The sequence below is a fragment of the Urocitellus parryii genome, chromosome 1 (assembly GCF_045843805.1).
Source record: "Urocitellus parryii isolate mUroPar1 chromosome 1, mUroPar1.hap1, whole genome shotgun sequence".
In the NCBI taxonomy this organism is placed as follows: Eukaryota; Metazoa; Chordata; class Mammalia; order Rodentia; family Sciuridae; genus Urocitellus; species Urocitellus parryii.
Genome location: NC_135531.1, coordinates 9,300,234 through 9,319,096, shown reverse-complemented (window position 1 = coordinate 9,319,096; position 18,863 = coordinate 9,300,234). Strand labels below are relative to the sequence as shown.

The 18,863-nt window shown below is 47.7% G+C and overlaps 1 protein-coding gene across 10 annotated transcripts in view; it reads right to left on the bottom strand.

The window, feature by feature from the left end:
* Window positions 1-18,863, bottom strand: part of Ankrd33b (ankyrin repeat domain 33B) — a 139,646-nt gene that overhangs the window by 101,794 nt on the left and 18,989 nt on the right. For 2 of the 10 annotated variants that reach the window (XM_077800014.1, XM_077800013.1), the window contains exon 2: window positions 12,360-12,433. The exons of 7 other annotated variants lie outside the window; for them this stretch is intronic. In XM_077800014.1, the coding sequence (XP_077656140.1) occupies window positions 12,360-12,433 (74 nt within the window). Of the gene's footprint in view, window positions 1-12,359; window positions 12,434-15,806; window positions 15,920-18,863 lie in introns of those variants that run through there. One more of the 10 variants, XR_013343746.1, reaches the window with a different exon arrangement.

Sequence of the window (18,863 nt, the reverse complement as noted above, 5' to 3'; positions counted from 1 at the left end):
AGGATCTTCTCACTTAACTTTTTAATGTGAAAAATGTAAATCACAACCTTTTCCAAATGCGAAGGTGCTGATATCATTAGTCATCAGGGAGATGCAAATTAAACCCATAATGAGATACCACCACACACCCACCAGAGTGGCTAAAATTAAAGACTGACAATACCAAATGCTGGCAAGAGTGTGGGACGCGTGTTCCCGGGGGTGGGGGTGTAAATGGAACAACCACCCTGGAAAACTGACAGTTTCTATTAAAGTTCAGCACGTGCCTTGCTTGTGACCCAGCAGCTCCACTCAGGAGAGGAGACTATCTCCACATAAAGACACGTACAAAAACGTTTAGGGCAGCTTTATTCAGAAAAGCCAAAAACAGCAAAAAGCTCAAAGATTCATCATCAAGAGACTGAATGAGTAAACTCGGCTGTACCCAAACCCAGGAAAACTGTCAGCAACAAAGACAAAGTCCTGGTTGATACACAAGAACACTGACACAGACCTCAAACACTACACTAACACACAGCCAAACACACACACACACACACACACACACACACACAAATGATTGTTTTTTATACAACTAATGAAATCCAAGAATAAGCAAGATTAATAATTAATACACAGTGATGGGAAGAGGGTGGGGAATCAATGGAAAGTGGCTTAGAGAACTTCTGGGTGACAGAATCATCCTGTCTCAATTTGGGGGATATTTGCATGTGCATATATAAATTTGTCAAAGGCATTAAGTTTTACTTCTAAGAAGTATGCATTTCCCAATACACAAATATGTCAATAAAGTAACAATAGCATAAAAAGCAACACAGGCAAGGAGAAGACACAAGTGGCCAAAGGCACCTGAAAACATGCTCGACAGCATTAGTTACCAGGGAAGTGCCAACGGAACCAAATGAGATGCCGCTCACACTTCCTAAGACAGCTGTGACTTGACACAGAGACAAACCAACAAGTGCTGGCCAGGCTCTGGAGAAATCAGAACCTTTCTGCATTGCTGGTCATAATCTTAGATGTGCAGCCACTGTGGTCCTCAAACAGCTAGACACCAGAGTTACCATAGGATCCATCCATTCCACTCCTAGGTTAAAAGGAGGGTACACACAGACATTTGTACACCCATGTTCCCAGCAGAATTGCTCACAATAGCTAAAACGTGAAGGCACCCAAGTGCCCATCAATACATGAATGGATAAGCAAACTGGTATATCCATATAACAGAATATTATGCAGTCTTAAAAAGGAATGAAATTTACACTACGACATAAAGGAAGCTTGAAAACATATTAAGTGATATAAGCCAGAGACACAAAAGGACAAACACAATTCTGTTTATGTGAAATAAGTTGAACAGGGAAGAACGTAGATTAGAGGTTACAGGGGCTGCAGGAAAAGTTATTGCTTAAGGGCTACAGGGTTCTGTTTGGGGTGATGGAAAAAAAATTGAAAATAGTGGCGATATTGCACAACATTGCAAACAGAATCAATGCCAGTAAATAACACACTTACTATATGATCAAAATGACCAATCTTATATTATCTATATTTTAACACAATTTTAAAAATTAAAAATGAAATATGCAAAAAAAATACATTGAGTTGTAGACTTTAAATGGGCAAACTGTATGCTATGTAAATCATATCTCAATGAAGCTATTTAAAATGAGAAGCAACTCGGGGTACACACAAGATAGGTGCATGTCAAACCCAGCGTGTCGAGGACAGAAGCCAGGCACCACAGCCTGTCACGTGCCAGTCCTCTGAAGTCCACCCCGCTTCACTGTGTGAATGGTGGTTGGCTTTCATGGGTGCAGACTAACTAAAAGGAGCAGGAGGAAACTAACTGGGGACAGCATGGCTTGTGCTTTAGGAGGGGGGACGATCACACAGGCACAAGCACAGAAATGTGCCACATAATGACATTTCAGTCAGTGACACCCCATGTACAGCCGTGGTCCCGTAAGATCCCAATATATCACTCGGGAGGCTGAGGCCAGAGGACCACAGGTGCAGATCAGCCTGGACAACGCAGCTCATGGTAGAGCACCTGCTTCGCACGGCCAAGGCTCAGGGTTCAATCCTTGGTACGATGATTACACGAAGCTGAAAGACTCCTGTCACCAACGACCTCAAGGCCATCATAAATTCATGTCTAGAGTGAGGCTGATGTAAATTAATTTACTGCACCAAGTCATACAAAGTGTAGCGCATCCTGTCATGTGTAGTACATGACATTTGAGGACAACCAGTGACCATATTAAAGCGGGATATACTTACTGTTTACTGGAGTTTTTACCATTATTTCAGAGTGGACTCCTACCTACGCTGGGCTGGCATCAGACTTGTGCCTCCAGTTTATTACTTTTTTTTTGGCCATACCCAGGATTGAACCAGAGCAAGCACTCGGCCATGAGCTGCCTCCCCAGCCCTTTTTGTTTTACTTTGAGACAGGATCTGGCTAAGTTGCCAAGGCTGGCCTCAAACTCCCAATCCTCCGGCCTCAGCCTCCAGAGTAGCAGGGATTATAAGTATGCACCCCTGCACAGGGCACTGTGTCGCTTGACAGTACAAGAGGCCACCTAGTGATGGGCCCGCACCACTGCATGATGTCCCCACCACAAAGTCACCTGACAACTCATTTCTCGAACACATTCCTGTTGCTAAGCGATGCCTGGCCGTATCTGTTGAAAACCACCGGCTGGCCATTCAGAAGGTGTGCACGTCACCAGTATGAATTATTCCTCCATCAAGTGCCACAAACTTAAAGCAGGGCTTGAAGGTGACGAGGCACTGCCAGCACTGGGACAGGTAGGGACAGAAGTAGGAGGCCCACCAGGAGTCACCTGCATAAAATGACACAGTGAGTGAGGTGGCATCTCCCGGTGCCCCAGGACAGGCTCAGAAGTGTCTGACGCAGGGGGATTAGACTTCTGACGGGCGTGGGGAAAGTAGGGGGCTGGCTTCTGACCTGGGCCCCATGAAAAACAGAAAGAGCCAGAAAACCCAGGCCTAAGGTCCATAAATTCAAAACCAATTTTTAAAAAATCCCACACGCATGTGAGATATATCCAACTTGCATTAGAGGTTCATATTAGAAAGAATAACTAATTTCCAAGGGTGCTGGCACGTAATTAAGTCGTTTTGTTGTTTGGTTTGATTTTTTCCTAGCCTGGAACAATCTGTTCCACTCATGCCAAGAACAATAGACTCTCCCTCGCCCCCAGGCACAGGCAAGACGGGATCTTCTCAGTTGGCTGGGCCCCCTACAGGCCCGTGGCCAGGAGTCTCAACGGGTCCCACCAGCCACCAGACCCTGTACCTGTGTCCAGTGCCCAGCCACAGAGAACACACGGATCCACCTGGTGATGGTGAGGAGACTCCCCACAGCCCGTCCGGTCCCCTTCCCAGGCAAGCTCAGGCCGGGACACCTGCCATCAGCAGATGCTCCAGGCCAGGCTGCTCAGCCCAGAAGCTCATGGAAGTGCAGGCAGAGCTTCTGCGGGCCGGGAACCTCCAGGCCACGCCCTCCCTCCCTGACACAGCCTTCCATCCAGAACAACTCCTTCACCACCACCCACAGCCCTTCCCATCCTCCACCACCAAGAAAACCCCAGTTCTGCCCCCGGACCTTGCAGCCAGCCACCTCCCTGTCCCCACCCATCTGTGGTCAGGTCCTGCCTGTTCCAATCCTCCCTGTGGGTCCCTCAAGCCCAACCCCACCAGGCCCCCAGGCCCGGCAGCTCTGGGCTCCAGGCCACACACTGTCAGAGAACCCCTCTCCCGTAAGGGAACCCTGTCCTGTTCTCCCAGGAACCCTTCCTCCAGGTCCCTGTCTTACCCACCTCATGGGTGACACCTGAGTCCCCTCGAGACTTCAGTCTTAAGCCCCCAACCCTCGGTGGCCCTGAAGGTCTTCCGGATCCTATGGGGATGAGCACAGCTGCACAGAGGAAGAGCAGGCAAAGGGACCATGGGAAGGACGCGTGTTCCAAGATCCCCATGTGTCACAAGCCATCCCCTCTCACTCTCCCTAACAGGAAATGAGGAACGGCACTGAGTAGGGAACATGCCCACGACAAGGAAGGGAATGGCGGCCCCTGGTCAGCCAGAAGACAGCCTCACCCGGTCCTCGCGACCACCCCAGGGGGCCCCTGGACGTCTGGTCTCGCCAGCTTGGCTCACTACGGAGACGTTGACTGGATCCGACTCTGACCCGTCATCACCCCAAGCACATGATGTGACACCACAGTTAGGTCCAGAGACAGCCCCCAAACCAGCCCGATGGACACAGCACTCTGTCGCAGAGAGGAGCTGTCCTCGGTGGGAGGAGGCAGGGGAGAGTTGTGAACGGGGGCACAGGCAGGGCCACCTGGAATAGGGTCCAGGGTCAGGGGTGTTGAGCTGTGAGCTGGGGAGGGGGAATCTCAAAGGGGGATGAGGGGCTGGGGTTGAGTCAGGGTCGGGTCTGAGCCAGGTGCCTGGGGGAGGGGGCAGGGGATGGAATCAGGGGTCTGGAGGGGAGCAGGGTTGGGGGAGCGCAGCTAGAGCACAAGGTGAATGGGAGGCCGGGTCCAGGAGGAGCCATGGTGAACCGGGGTGAGCTACAGTCCACGGGAAGTTAAGGTCCTAAAATGCAACCAAATATTAGCAAGGCTTTAGCTTGTCCCCAGCAGGCCAGGGGCTCGTCCCTCCCAATGCTCCTCTGTTACCTTCTCCAGTGCTTTTCCAGTGCAGCCCCATCTCCGTGGCCTGGCGTGCACACAATCCTGGCCAATGGCACGGATTGATCTTCACGAACGCTGATGTCCAGGCTGGGAAACCCACACAGGAGGGCAGGTACTGGGTGTCTGGGGTGAAAACTCTAGATGCCACAAGCCAGGGCCCCACACTCTGGGGCAGGATGATGCTGAGGGTCCTTGCAAAGATAACGGCGCCTGCTGGGCTCAGGGCCGGGAAGAGCCGCACCAGCTCTCTCTGGGAAACTGAGACGCAAAGAACGTGGGAACCGGTTCTGGAGGAAGAGCTGAGGGACGGTCAGTGACCCCTGAACATGCCTGCAGCAGAAAGGGGGCCCCCTCAGCAGAAGACACCATGAACAGGACTGCACAAGAGTCCTCACTGGGCCCGGTGCCAGGCACCTGGGATTGCAACCCCCACACACACCCAGGTGACTGATGGGTGCTAGGAGGTCCATCTGCATGGTTCTAGCTGGTCCCTGGGGACCCAGGCAGATCAGAGGCAGGGACTAGAGGAAGGGAAGCCATCTTGCTGGCCAGCTGCACTCCTCCACGTTGGCCACAGCTTGTCCTTCCTGGCTCTGTTCTAGGCCAAATGCCACTCTCCTGGTCTCCTGGGACACGGGGGTCTTCTGGTCCTTGCAGTGACTCACCTCAAGCCTACGATGGCCCTCATGGCCTCCTGATGCCCTGCCCACACCTCTGCAAAGAGATCCTCACTAAAGTCCCCTGCACCTGCCCACCAGAGCAGACCATCTCTTCCCTGCGAGGAGCAGAGAGCTGCAGGTCTCCCTCTCGCCATGCCAGGCCTCCTGCTCCCCGGTGCTCTCAGTGCTCAGCTAAGGCTGGCGACCCCCGTCTGCTGAGGCACCTGCCCCACCTTTAGACAGACAGGTGGGACCTTCAGAGAAGAAGCAAGAGGCCCTGTGCCATCTTCCATGCAAGAACCCAGCTGGTGGGAGGTCCTGGCCTCCTGTGGCCTGGTCTGGTTAGTAGGTCCCTGCTAGGACTGCTAGGGACAGGGCTGCCAGGGCTCTCCTCCTGACCCCGGACTGGAAACCTCAGCACAGCTGTCGACATGGGCATCTGCACTGGCAAGTACAGGGCACTGCTGGGCTACAGCCCCATCCAGGGTCCCGTGTCATTCCCAAGAAAGTCCAAATGAGAACACAGCACAATGGACCGAGAGGTGAGTCCTTCATACAGCTCCATGTGTTCAACTTCCAGAACAGTCTTTTTTCCCTCAGAAGCTGCTCTTCCTCCTTTTTCGATGTTCAATTTCCCTTTTTATTCATGAAGTGATGGAATGGTACTTGATCCCTATCAAGTACCATGGAGGGGCCAGTTACACGTGCCCCTCCATCGTTCTGAACTCAGAAGCATGTCAGCTGATCCAGTGCAGAACTAATGTCTTCAGCAGAAACACCAGCATCCCTTTGTCAGTTCAAGAGTTAACTATTTCAGCGTACCTGGCACCATGCTCGGAAAGGCCCTTTCAGGACCAACTCTGTTCCTGGCCTCGGCGGCATCCTGTCAGTGGCAGCTGCTTTGAGAGCAGGTATTCGCTTTGCACATTTGCAAACATAAAATCTGACTGTGCTGTGCACTCAAGTATTCAAAGTACCTAGCAATTTGCTTAGTTTGCACTCATCCAGTCACCAGGAACCTCGACTTTTACTGTGAGGGAAATCATGGCTGGCAAGGGATATGAATGGAACACATATTTGTAAATCAAGCCCAATAACATACATGCTGTTCCTTCAAATGACTAAATGCAAATGCAAAAGAAACAAACCACCCAGCAACCAACATCGTCAAAGAGATCCCTCGTCAGTGCCAGCGAGAAGCCAGAGTTCACCTGCTCACAGTTCTCTGAAACATGCTCCAAGCAGGGCCCACTGACTTCTGGCCCATGTCTCAACCCCCAATTCCCAAACCCCTCCTCAAGCGAGCTTACATTCACTAGGATCACTCCCTCCCAAGCCAATGGCACCACGGGACTCATTATGCCTATGTTACTGACAGTTGGCTGTCAAAAGCCATTGCTGCCTCTGACTCACCCTGGCTTCAGCTCTATTATTTGAAGTTACACCTGCCCCTCCATCGTTCTGAAATCAGAAGGCCTGTCAGCTGATCAGATGCTCCCAAGATCCATCTGTAAATTTTCTAATACCTGAACCAATGTCCTAAGTGAAGTAAAGCCTATGCTGTATCCAAATTGCAAAAGTGGGGCTATGAAAGTCAGACCAATTCTGTTTTCTTTTCCTTAAAGAGGCACATGAATTAACAGCTGCAGCTTTACCAAAAAGAAAAAAGAAAAGGAAAGAAAGAAAGAAAAAACACAAGTAAAATGTATGCTATAGCAATTTAAAATGCATTATTGCTCAGAAAAGGAGAGGCAATCCTAGACCACCAGCTGACTCTTCAACCAACAAAAGAGTTGTTTGTTTTTTGAACTTGAATGTTAATTTCAGCTTTATTCATAAAGGCCTCAAACTGGACACAACAAAATGTCCGTTAAAAGATGGATAGAGCCAGGTGCAGTAGTGAATGCCTGTAATCCCAGCAACTGGGGAGACTAAGGCAGGAGGATGGCAAGTTCAGGGTCAGCTTTTGCAACTTAGCCAGGCCCTTAGCAACTTGGTCAAAATAAAAAACAGAAAGGGCTGGGAATGCAGCTCAGTGGTAAAACCTGGGTTCAATCCCAGATCCCCAGCAGCAAACCAACCAATCAATCAATAAACAAATAAACAAGGTGAGATATCTCCACACAATGGATTTTGTTAAGCAATAAAAAGCAATGAGCTACTTGCTGAAATGACAGGGATGGGATTTCACAAGTATTGTGCTCAGTGAAGAAACCAGACTTGACGTACAACCTACCAAACAATTCCATTTACATAAAAAATAACAATAGAGAGCTCAAACCACATAAACAACCTGTAAGATCAACCTGTAAGATCAACCTTCCCCCTGTAAGATCAAATTCTAAAACTGAGATAATGAACACAATGACCCGGTTAAGGAAATGTCGTTAAGCTCATCATTGGAAAAGGAGTAAAGACAAGGAGAGGTGGACGTGGAGAGGAGAAGGGGAACAGGTTAGGAACGTCCTTACCAGTCAAAAAATGCTGGATACAATTGATGGGAAAGGAGTTGAGGTTGAAATAAAATCTATTATGCAAGGAACTAGAACAAACGCAGGCAAAATTATGGGTGGGTGGGTCTGACTGGATCCAGGGAAAAGTAAGGTAGTAGCAAAAAACTCCATCTGTCCCAGCAAGGAACCCTAAGTATTGTCCTGAAGGGATAAACCAAGTCAGGTCACTAGAGCAGGCTGCATACCGGCAAGGAGGGACCACAGACAGGGAAAGGAGAAGTGGTCACAAGCGATGGCCCTAAACAGCACACAGGTGGGCGGAGGTCAGGGAGAGTAACGGCCGCTTTCACTCCCAGCCCCTGCGGATTCTCTGTTCTATCACATGCACGTACCATCTTAACAAAAATGAGGAAGAGAAAAAGTAGAATACTAAAAAGAATAAAAACACAAACACATGGGGGAAAACAGAGCAGGGGGTCCAGAACAAGACCCTTCCTTTAAAGGCACATATGTGTTCTAGGAATAACCTGGCCAGCAGATGAAGAATTTCACCAACACTGCTGGAAAGGTGAATGATTGAGCATGATACATACCACGAATCAAAATATAACTCAAAAGGACTAAAACGTGAAAGGTAAAAATTAATGTTAGCACATATCGATATCCTAAGGCAGTCTGCTGATCACGAGATGAGGAAGGATCTCAAAAGCATAAAAACAATGAATGAAACGACAATAAATACACAAATGTATTTAACTGCATAAAAACACAATATTCACTTATATCAAAAAATCATAAGCAGCTGGGTGCAGTGGCACATGCCTGTAATTCCAGCCATTTGGGAGGCTGAGGCAGGAAGATTCCAAGTTCAAAACCAGCCTCAGCAACTTAGCAAGGCCCTAAGTAACTTTGCGAGACTCTGTTTCAAAATAAAAAATAAAAAGGGCTGGGGATGTGGCTCAGTGGTTAAGCACCTCTGGGTTCAATCCCTGGTAGGAAAAAAAAAAATCATGAGCAAAACCACACATGGTAGGCACACCTGTAATCCCAGCTACTCGGGCAGCCAAGGCAAGAGGACCCCAAGACTGAGGACACCCTGAAAAACTTAGCTAGACCCTGTCCCAAAATAAAAAGTCAAAAAGGCTGGGACACTTGCTTAGCCCACATGAGGTGCTTAATTCAATCCCTAATACTGTGAAAAAAAAAGTCACAAGCCAAACTAAAAGGCAATCCAAAAAACAGCAATCAAAATTAATAACATCTACAAGTTTATATAAATATCAACAAAAATATATTAAATATTAACATGAAAACACCAAGAATACAGTTTTTCAAATGAGTAAAAAATAGAAAACCCCCAAATTAGTTAAGAGCTAATAAATATATGTGAACTATGTAGAACCTCACTAATAAGCAAAGTCATGTAAATCACACTATTAACAAGAAACCAGATACTAAACAGTAAGGATCACACTTCAGAACTTCACAGAAAACTGATCACTCAGTCGACAGTGCTGGACGAACACCCGGCCATATGGATCTCCACCTCATCTCTTATGCCAAAATGAATCACTGAATACACAACAGCACTGGAGGAAAATGTAGATGACGACTTCTATAAACTTGGCTTAGAAAAAGCAACTGAAGCATGATAGCGCAGCCAGAGACCACAAAGAGTAAGATAGATAAATCTGACTCTACGAAAATTCAAACCTTCTCAGCAAAACACTGGAAAACAGACCAGGGACCTTCTCTTTCAGCCCTAAGACGCTAGCTTCAATCAGACCCTCTGCCGCTGAGATCAAGTAACAGCACTGACTCCATTTGTTAAATATCCACTCAGAGGCATCGCATTTCCAACACAACCAGGTCCCACAGGCCCCTGCCCAGGAAGAAGGGCACAGCCTGAAGATGGGCTGCCATTCTGGTCACTAGCCCCAGGTGGCATTTGTGAATTCGCAGGGCTGTGAGGCTCAGAAACCACACAGAGAGCAGCAGGGAAGCATCAGAGCTGGCTGAGCCTCCAGAGAGACAGTCTGAAGATCAGGGAGTTCACAGCTGCCCAGGATAACAGGCCTGGGAAGCCGCCATGATGCCATAGGAAATCCCCGCTTCAAGTCAGGCAAGCCACAAAGAGCAGCTGACCCTGCAAAGACTACGACCTAGTCCACAATCACCTGCCTGGCTCTGTCTGCCAGAAGCAAAACTAAAATCTCTCTGGAGGAAGACAACACCATCCAGAGTACTGCAATTTTTATGCACAATGTCTAGCACTCCAAAAAAATTACTGGACATATTGGGAGACCGGACCAAGAGAAAAACAGACAAAAGAAAACATCTCCAAGGACATCCATACACTGGAATTATCCAAGTTTGACGTAAGTACCTAGTAAGTACCTAGCCAGGCACAGTGGCACATACCCGTAATCCCAGTGACTCGGGAGAAGGCGGGAAGATCCCAAAATTGAGGCCAGCCTGGGCAACTTAGTGAGATCCTCTTTCAAAATAAATTAAAAGGGCTGGGGATGTAGCTCAATGGCACAACAACCTTGGATTCAAACCCCAGTATCACAAACATAAATAAATAAATAAATACTTAATATGTTCTTTTAAAAAGATGACAAATGAATTTCACCAGAGAACTAGAAGAATAAACAGAGTAAAGATGAATCAACTAAAAAAAATAAGTAAAATATATATATAACAAATTAAGAATATATGGGCTTGAGGTGTAGCTCAGTGGTAAACCGTTTGCCTAGTATGCTAAGGTGCTGGGCGATTCCCAGCACTAAGGATAAAAAAGAATTTAAAAATCGGGGGGGAGAGAAGGGATAGGGAAAGGTTGTTCATTGGGGATTAAGTTACAGTTGAACAAAAATTTTGGTGTGCTATTGTATAGCAGGATGACCACAGATAAAATAATACACTGTGTATTTCAAAAAGCAAAAAGAAAGGCTCCTATAAGTTTTCTTCATAAAGAAATGGTAGAGCTGGACATGGCTGCATGCTGTAATCCCAGCTACATGAGAGACAGAGGCAGGAGGATTCCAAGTTTGAGGCCAGCCTCAGCAACTCAGCAAGACCCTGTCTTGATACTTTTTTAAAAATGCATAGGAGCTGGTGTTGCAGTTCAAAGGTGGAGCACCCTGAGTTCCATTCCCAGTTCTGAAGAAGAAAGAGAAGAAGGCAAGAAAAAAAACTGACATATTCTTGAGGCAGATATGCTTATACTGACTTAAACATTGCTCATGTACACATTTACTGAAGCGTTACATAGTACCCCATTAATATGTACAATTTTTATGTTTGTATGTATCAATTAAAAATAGATCCAAAAAGAATTTAAAAAGCAACAACAGATTAAGCTAAAGAGCAACTAAGAACAGAGAGGATAAGAAAGAAAAAAGTGAGATATACCTGTAACATGGTGGATAGAGTCCGAAATGCGTGAATTTGATGTCACAGAGCAAGAAGAAAAAGAGAAAGGAGTCAAATAGTATGATAAGACAATAGAGAGAATTGTCCAAAATGGACAAAGATATTAGACCACAAATGCAAGAGATTCTACGAACCCCAAACAAGATTTTTTAAATTACAAACTAAAAAAAGAATGTGATACATATGATAGGCAAAGAATTAACATCTTTAGCATATGTTTGAAAAAAAATCCTTAGCCCTCAAAAAGACAGACAAAAATATAATCCTTAGACCTCAAAAAACAGGCAAAAGATATAAAGAAGTAATTCAAAAAGAGAAAAAGTATGAAATGCTAGAAAACAAATTCTATTGAACATGTTTCAACTCCAAAAATCAAAGACACACAGCTTACAGTAAAGTATCATTTTGTGACCTTGAATGGAAAAAAGATGAAAAGAAGTTGGAGTCACCAGTGTTGGCAAGTCTATGGGTATGACCCCACTAGTAAGCTGGGCTGGGATCTGTCAGGTGAGGTCTCTAGGCTAGGTGTGATAAGGGCAGGGAGGCACAGGGAGGCACGCCAAGATGGGAACAATGACAAGATGGAGTTTATTACCCACCGAGTCCAAGAGGAGAGGGCAGCTCCCCTGACCAGGCCAGAGGGACTGGAGGAGTCTTCCAGAACAAGTGCAATGAACCATCAGGCGGCAGCAAGAGAGAAGGGCAGGAACCAGGGGCCAGAGCCAACACTGAGGTCTGGGGCACTGCCTAGTGGTTTCCCCTGACAGGACAGGAGTGGGCAACTTGACGAGCACCTGAGGCCAAGCAGGAAACTCGGGGATGATATTACTGGGTTCCAGGCTTAAAACAGAAGTAATGTTGCAAGCAGCTCAGGGCAAAGACTGCCTCGAAATGCTTTGGTTAAGGGCAGAAGATGGATGCCACAGCAGTATTATCATGACAACAATCAAGCCCTCTTTTCCTACAGGGCAATTTGTTCATATGTACTATGTTGGTCAGTATAGGCTTGGTTATGCAGCAATAACAAGCAATCCCCAAATCCCAAAGGCTAATGACCAATGTCTGCTTCTTGTTCATACCACATGTCACTGCAGGTCAGCTCTTTCCCCATTGCTTTCCTTTCCAGGATACAGGCTGTTGGAGGAGACACTACCTAGAAGAGGGAAAGGAGGGCACAGTGGATCAAGCACTGGGTCTTCAAACATTTGCCCAAAAACTATACAACTTGCTTCTTGCTAAACTGGCCAAACCGAGTGCATGACCATGCATGGCATGGCGGATAAAAGCCTAATCCTGCCTCAAGGGCAAGCAGATAACTTCAAAATACTGATCCAAACTCAAGCTCCAATAATTTCCCAAGAAAATAAATAGATTAGTGTGCAAGAATACATGTGAATCACTGTTCTGTTCCTAAATCATACACTAGGAATAACTGATGTCCACAGGAAGTCATGGATTAAATAAATTAAAATATCCAGAAAAATAATTCATTGTACTATTAGCTGACATAGAAAGATGCCCTCAATATGTGGCTATGAAAAAAAAAGAAAATTACATGTATCATATTATATTAAATATCTCTAAAGTAATACCTAAAACATGCAATTATGACTAGATAATAAACTGGCAGTGACTCTTTATCATCTTTGGTATTTTACCTTTCTATGTCATCTGAATATTTTACAGTAAGCATACATGACTTTTAATGTTTCAAAGGCCAAAAGGCCATTTCAATACTTGTAATAATTAGTGTTTGGTATGATAAGAATATAGCAAAGTGAGCAATTTCACACCCCACTGGTGGAAAGGCAAATTGGTGTGGTCTTCCTAAAGAGCAAGGTGGCTTTTTAAAGGCTCATACTGTGATACCAAATAATAGGCTTTCTAGGGAGTGATCTAAAAAGGAAGGCCCGAGAGCCAGCAGGGGTTGCACTAAGACATTCATGCATCAGAGCATGAGCTACATAGCAGGAGGCTAGAAACAACCAAAATGCCCCCAGATTAGCCAATAATCTACGATGTATATAGAAAATGGAGTTCAAAATTCTGATGCATTTCTAACATAGAAATGAGCTCAGAGTGTGGAAAAAAAGGAGGATCTGATTGTCTTTATGGATAACTTTACAGACTGATAGATCCTGCACATTCCATAGCACAGGTCAGAAAAGAAACCCAAATGTTAACTATCATTATGTCCAAGCACTGGTCACCTTGGTCACTTGTTTTTTATTTCTTCTTTGTTTAGTATTTCTCTTTTTCCCAATAAGTATTTCTATTAGAAGCAGAATAAAATACCTAACAAACATTAGTATGTGATGTCAGAGATGCTCATAGTATGGGTAGATCACTCACAGGGAAAATGAGGCAACTTCACTTAGGCCAGGGGATCAGAGCGGGTGCACACCTGTGATCCCAGCTACCTGGGAGGCTGAGGCTGAGGCTGAGGTAGGACGATTCCAAGTTCAAGGCCAGTCTGGGTAATTCAACAAAACCCTGTCTCAAAATAGAATAATAAAGGGCTGGGGACATAGCTCAGTGGTACAGCACTTGTCTAGCATGTGCAAGGTCCTGGGTTCAACCCTAGCACCCCCCCCACACACACACACACACAGCAGAAACATTCTCCTGCAGTGAAAGATTCACAGAGCCCCAAATCCATTGCCCCTTGAAACACAGCAAGCAAAAGTTTCTCCCGGCTTCTTAGCCAAGCACATACCACTATTAAGTTAAAAGCCAGGCAACATGATGTCCTGGTACATGTAAATGCACTGAAAAGGCCCCCATTTGCACTGCTGATAAGTTGAACTGCAGGAAACAAATGAGTAACGTCCCGGTACATGTAAATGTGGTGCATGTAAATGTACTGGGAAAGGCCCCCATTTGCACTGGAAAGATCTTTCCCCATTGAATCTGGCTCTGACTACAGGAGACCGATAGCAATTTCCTAAACCATGCATTAAGATGCAGCACAGAAAAACTTGTTCAGCACTAAAAGACTGCAGACAAGGATTATTTATTGGTCTGAATGTTGTCTTAGAAACTACGGAAAGCTGAGGGAAGAAAGTCTCACACACACACACACACACACACACACTCTTACAGGAACCTGACGCACACCATATTCCCACACTGCGTCAGATACAATGATTTCCAACTGGAATTGTGGCACCAAGACTTCCCTCCATCCTTCACACAGGGCTGTATTATTCCACACTGTCGCATAATGAGCAGAAACGATGGGGACTCTCAAGACGCATGGACTGTACCACCGTCCACTGGAATCATCAGCAAAGAACTGGGCCAGGCGGAGGACTGATAAAAAGGTGGGGCCACACTGTGAGGCCACCCATGTGACTCCAGGACCACAGCTCTCAACTCCACAGCCCGGGGCCCCTTCTTCCAGGGAGGTGCCCAGCCAGCAGCAATCCCAACCTGAGTGCACCCCACGGCCAAGTGGGCCTCTGGGCAACAGGCGGGGGGGGGCTCACGAGGAAGTGCAGCACCCAGGAAGTGCTTCCCAGTTCTGGGTGCTTCCCTTCACAGGACGGAGCAAGGGCAGCCTGGTCCTCCACACTCCCGTGGTCACACGCTGAAACCTGAGTCCAGTGGAAGTGGACACTCCACCTGGAAGTGGGCCTGACAGCCACAGCTTAAGGTCTACAGTGAATTACTCAGGTTTTCTCCTCCTCCCAGCCTACTCTGCCCCAGCCCCTCTGCCTCCTGGCTGTTCTAGAACATTCCAGGCTTCCCACCAGCTCCATCTGCCTGGAACATATTTGCCTAAACTTCCAAGCAACACAACTTTCTCTACCTTTGAGTCTTTACTCAAAGTTTCCTTCCTCAGCAAGGAAGGGAAATTTCAGCGTCAACCTGGGACTGCAAGAGCCGTCCATCCGCTGCCTGTCCGTCTTTATCCTTCCTCCTGAGCACTTACCAGGCCTCCCTTGCTAAGGACTGCACATGTCTCAGTCATCGCACTCTTTCCCCAACAGCAAATAAGCTCATCAGAGCAACAATCTCCCTCTCAGTTCAGGGTTCTACTCCTAGAACAGCACCTGGCACAGGTATATACATTCAATAAATACTTGCTAAGTAAATGAACACATTAGACTCCAAAAAGGCAACCTAAGGCACAATCAAGCATATTTAAGGCAAACTGTACTATGTAACATTTCTTTTTTTAATATTTTTTTTAGTTGTTGATAGACCTTTATTTTATTCATTCATTTATATGTGGTGCTGAGAATCGAACCCAGTGCCTCACACATGTCAGGCAAGCACTCTACCACTGAGCCCCAGCCCCAGCCCTGCAATATGTCTTTTTAAAGGAAGAAATGCAAGGCATAAATATTTGCTTCATTTGTTATTAGTTATTAAAAATTTAAATGAAAAACTAATATTCAGTTTTCTTGGCTAAATACATATCATGCAATCTTGCTGAGCATGAGGTAGGTTGTCTCTGGCTCTTCATTAGCTTCATTGTCAATTAAATTTTCACAGCACACATGGTGGTCACCTCCACTCACCCACGATGTCTCTCGTCGCAGGCACTGGATAAATGTAGAGGAACAATCAAGAAATCGGAGGAACTGGAGCCACGAGCAGTAGCTCATGCCTGTAATGTCGGCTCCTCAAGAGGCTGAGGAAGAAGGATGGATCAGAAGCTCAAAGCCAGTCTGGGTAACTTAGCAAGACCCTGACTGAAATTAAAATTGAAAGGACTTGGGATGCAGCTCAGTTGGCACGTGCCTAGCATGAGTGAGGCCCTGGGTTCAATCCCTAGCACCACCACAAAAAAAAAGTGTTAAAAAAACATCATAATTACAACATCATAAACATATAAGTGAATAAATAAATGAAAAGCACCTGATAGAGCTCTCGGTGAGAAAGAAGCAGGAGAGGCACCAGGCGTGCCAACTCTGGAACTTTCTATGACCTCACAACCCTCTCCAGGTTAATGGTGCCCAGGTTCACAACTCCAGCGGTCTCCTCCTCCCTAATCTGCAGTGATTTTCAGCTTGGAGTAACTGTGTCCCCGGGGACAGTTTTGGTTACACAGCTAGGGAGCGTGTGGATACTGGCCTTGAGTGGACAGAGGTCAGGATGCTACTCAGCACCCTGCAATGCACAGGACAGTCCTTGGGACCCAAGGTGCCGACACTGAGAAGCTTTGTCCTGCTTAGAAGTACAGAGGACATCCCACTTAACGGTGGCTCGACTTCCGATTCTGCGACCACGTGATGTGAAGGCAATACACATGCGGTAGAAACTAACTCTGAATTTTTAATTTGGATCTGTGCCCAGCCTAGCAACAAGTGGTGGGCCCCACCCTGCCTCTCAGGCTGGACAGAGGGAGTGGGCCTCCGTTACCAAAAAGCCCAAGGTCACAGGAGAAGCCTAATGTCCGGCAGGCTAGGTGTATTTGGTGTGTTGTGGGAGGCCACCCGTGAGCCCTGGAGACCTAGATTTTTTCCCTGGGAACTATTCTAGCTTTCCCATGAATATGGGGCCACCCAAGCCATGAGGTCTCTGTCTTTGCTGTGCTAGTGAGGCAGCTCTCATAGCTCCGGAGTTGGGTGTAACCTGTTGGGAACTGGGCCGCCCTTCTCCTGCCTTATTTGGCAAAGAACATTCCATGGAAGACCTTTAATGTTCCCCCCACATAAATAAAGCAAGGGCGGGCTCCATCTCTCTCTCTCTTTCCGGTATGGAAGCTCCATCCCTAAGATCCCAGAGCCTCCCTGCCTCCACTTTCCAAAATCACTTCCCGGGTACTGTGGTTTTTTTCCTCCATTTTCTCTTTATTAGCTTTTATCGGCAGCCAGCCCACTCCACCAAGAGAGACCCCAGTTCCGTTGCCTGCGTGGGATGTAGACGAGAGTGTGTTTTCAGTTGATGCTATTTTCACCCTAAGATGGGTTTGCGGAGACATGACCCCAACACCAGTGGAGGAGCACCTGGCAACTTCAAAATCAAGGGTGTGTAACTGGCAGCAGGACACAGTACCCAAGTTCCATTTGGCAGCAGATACAAACCACCAACCATGAGCAACGAGTTCTGTGGAGGGTTTTCCGTCACGCGGCTGACCTCACTTCAAGAGAAATCACTAATCCTACAGACAAAGCAGAGGGGCCTCGCTGAGAGCAGTCAGCGAGAAGCCATGTGGTGACGGCTCGGGAAATGCATGCAAAAGAGGCCCGAGATGGCCTCAGAGGGAAGGCATGTTCTGCATGGTTGGGAGCAGGTGGCCCAGCATGACTGGGGGACAGCAGGTCACCCGTTTGTATGACACAAAGGGACGCATACAGAACACGGTCTGGGGGGCCTTAAAGGAACAGTCTTGAAGACAAGGCTTTAATAAGAGCTGCCCGTGGGGACAAAACCAGAAGTGGGAGCAGGACACACCAGACGATGGAGACTCAGGGGGAAGCGATATAAGTGAGACCCCCATGAAAAGTGAGAGACCATCCTGGGGGAGCCTGCAGGGCTTGGATACAGCAGATGAGGAAGGATGGGCAACAAAATAGGGGGGCAGCCAGGACCAACTGTGTAATCTGCACCCTGGTGCAAGGTGGAAATGCAGGCCCTGGTTCCCAAGCACCAAGATTTCAGAACAGGGCCCTCACAAGCTCAGGCTACCGACTGCAAACCCAGGAAGCCGGCTCTGGAGGCAACAGCAGCAAGAAAGCAGGAGAGGCTCGAGGAAGGGAAGCCGGAGGCATCCTGCAGACCATCCAGGTACCAGTGTGGCTCTCGGGAACAAGGCCCAGGGCCAAGCTGGCATCAGCAGCACCAGACTGCCAGCAGGGGACATTGCTGAGGGAGGACCAGCAAGAGCTCTCCAGAGACAGGACCAATAGGAGACATGGACAGAAAGAGGTTTATTTTAAGAAATTGGCTCACATGACTGTGGGGGCTGCCTGCTCCCGGGGGTGGTCAGACCACTGTGCACGTGGCACTGGCTGCTCTTGCTCGCTCTCCCTCTCCCTCTCTCTCTCTCTCTCTCTCTCTCTCTCTCTCTCACACACACACACACACACACACACACTCACACGCACGCACACACACCTGGCTGAGAGGTGACTGAGTCTGAACCCCAGGAGAGCGTCTCATTCCCCATTCCTGTGATAGTGCCCAAAACGCTGGGGGAGAGAGAAGAGGCAGCCCCACCAAGGCCAGGAGGAGCTTTGGGGGTGGGTGGGAAGAAATGAGAATTCATGGGGGTGAGGGTGACAGCCAAGAGAGGGGCCTTTGTGACACCCACCGGCCAGGGAAGCCCTAAGTGCCCAAGGGCAGGCTCACCCTGAGCCCAGGCTGCAGGCAGGTCAAGGGCACCCCACCCACCACCCTCAGCCCTTGGCCTTGGCCAGCTGGCACCTCAAGGGCCTGCCAGGCCCAACCCCCTGGCAAGAGAGTTTGGGTTTTGTTTGGCTTTTCCTTAATGTCAGGAGAGACACAGCAGGTGGCTAAGAGGAAAGGAAGGAAGCGGCAGGAGGGCAGACGGACGTGGCACAAGGAGGAACTGGAGGCAGGAGGATCACAAGGACCAGGCTGACCTGGGCCACTAAGCAAGGCCCAGTCTC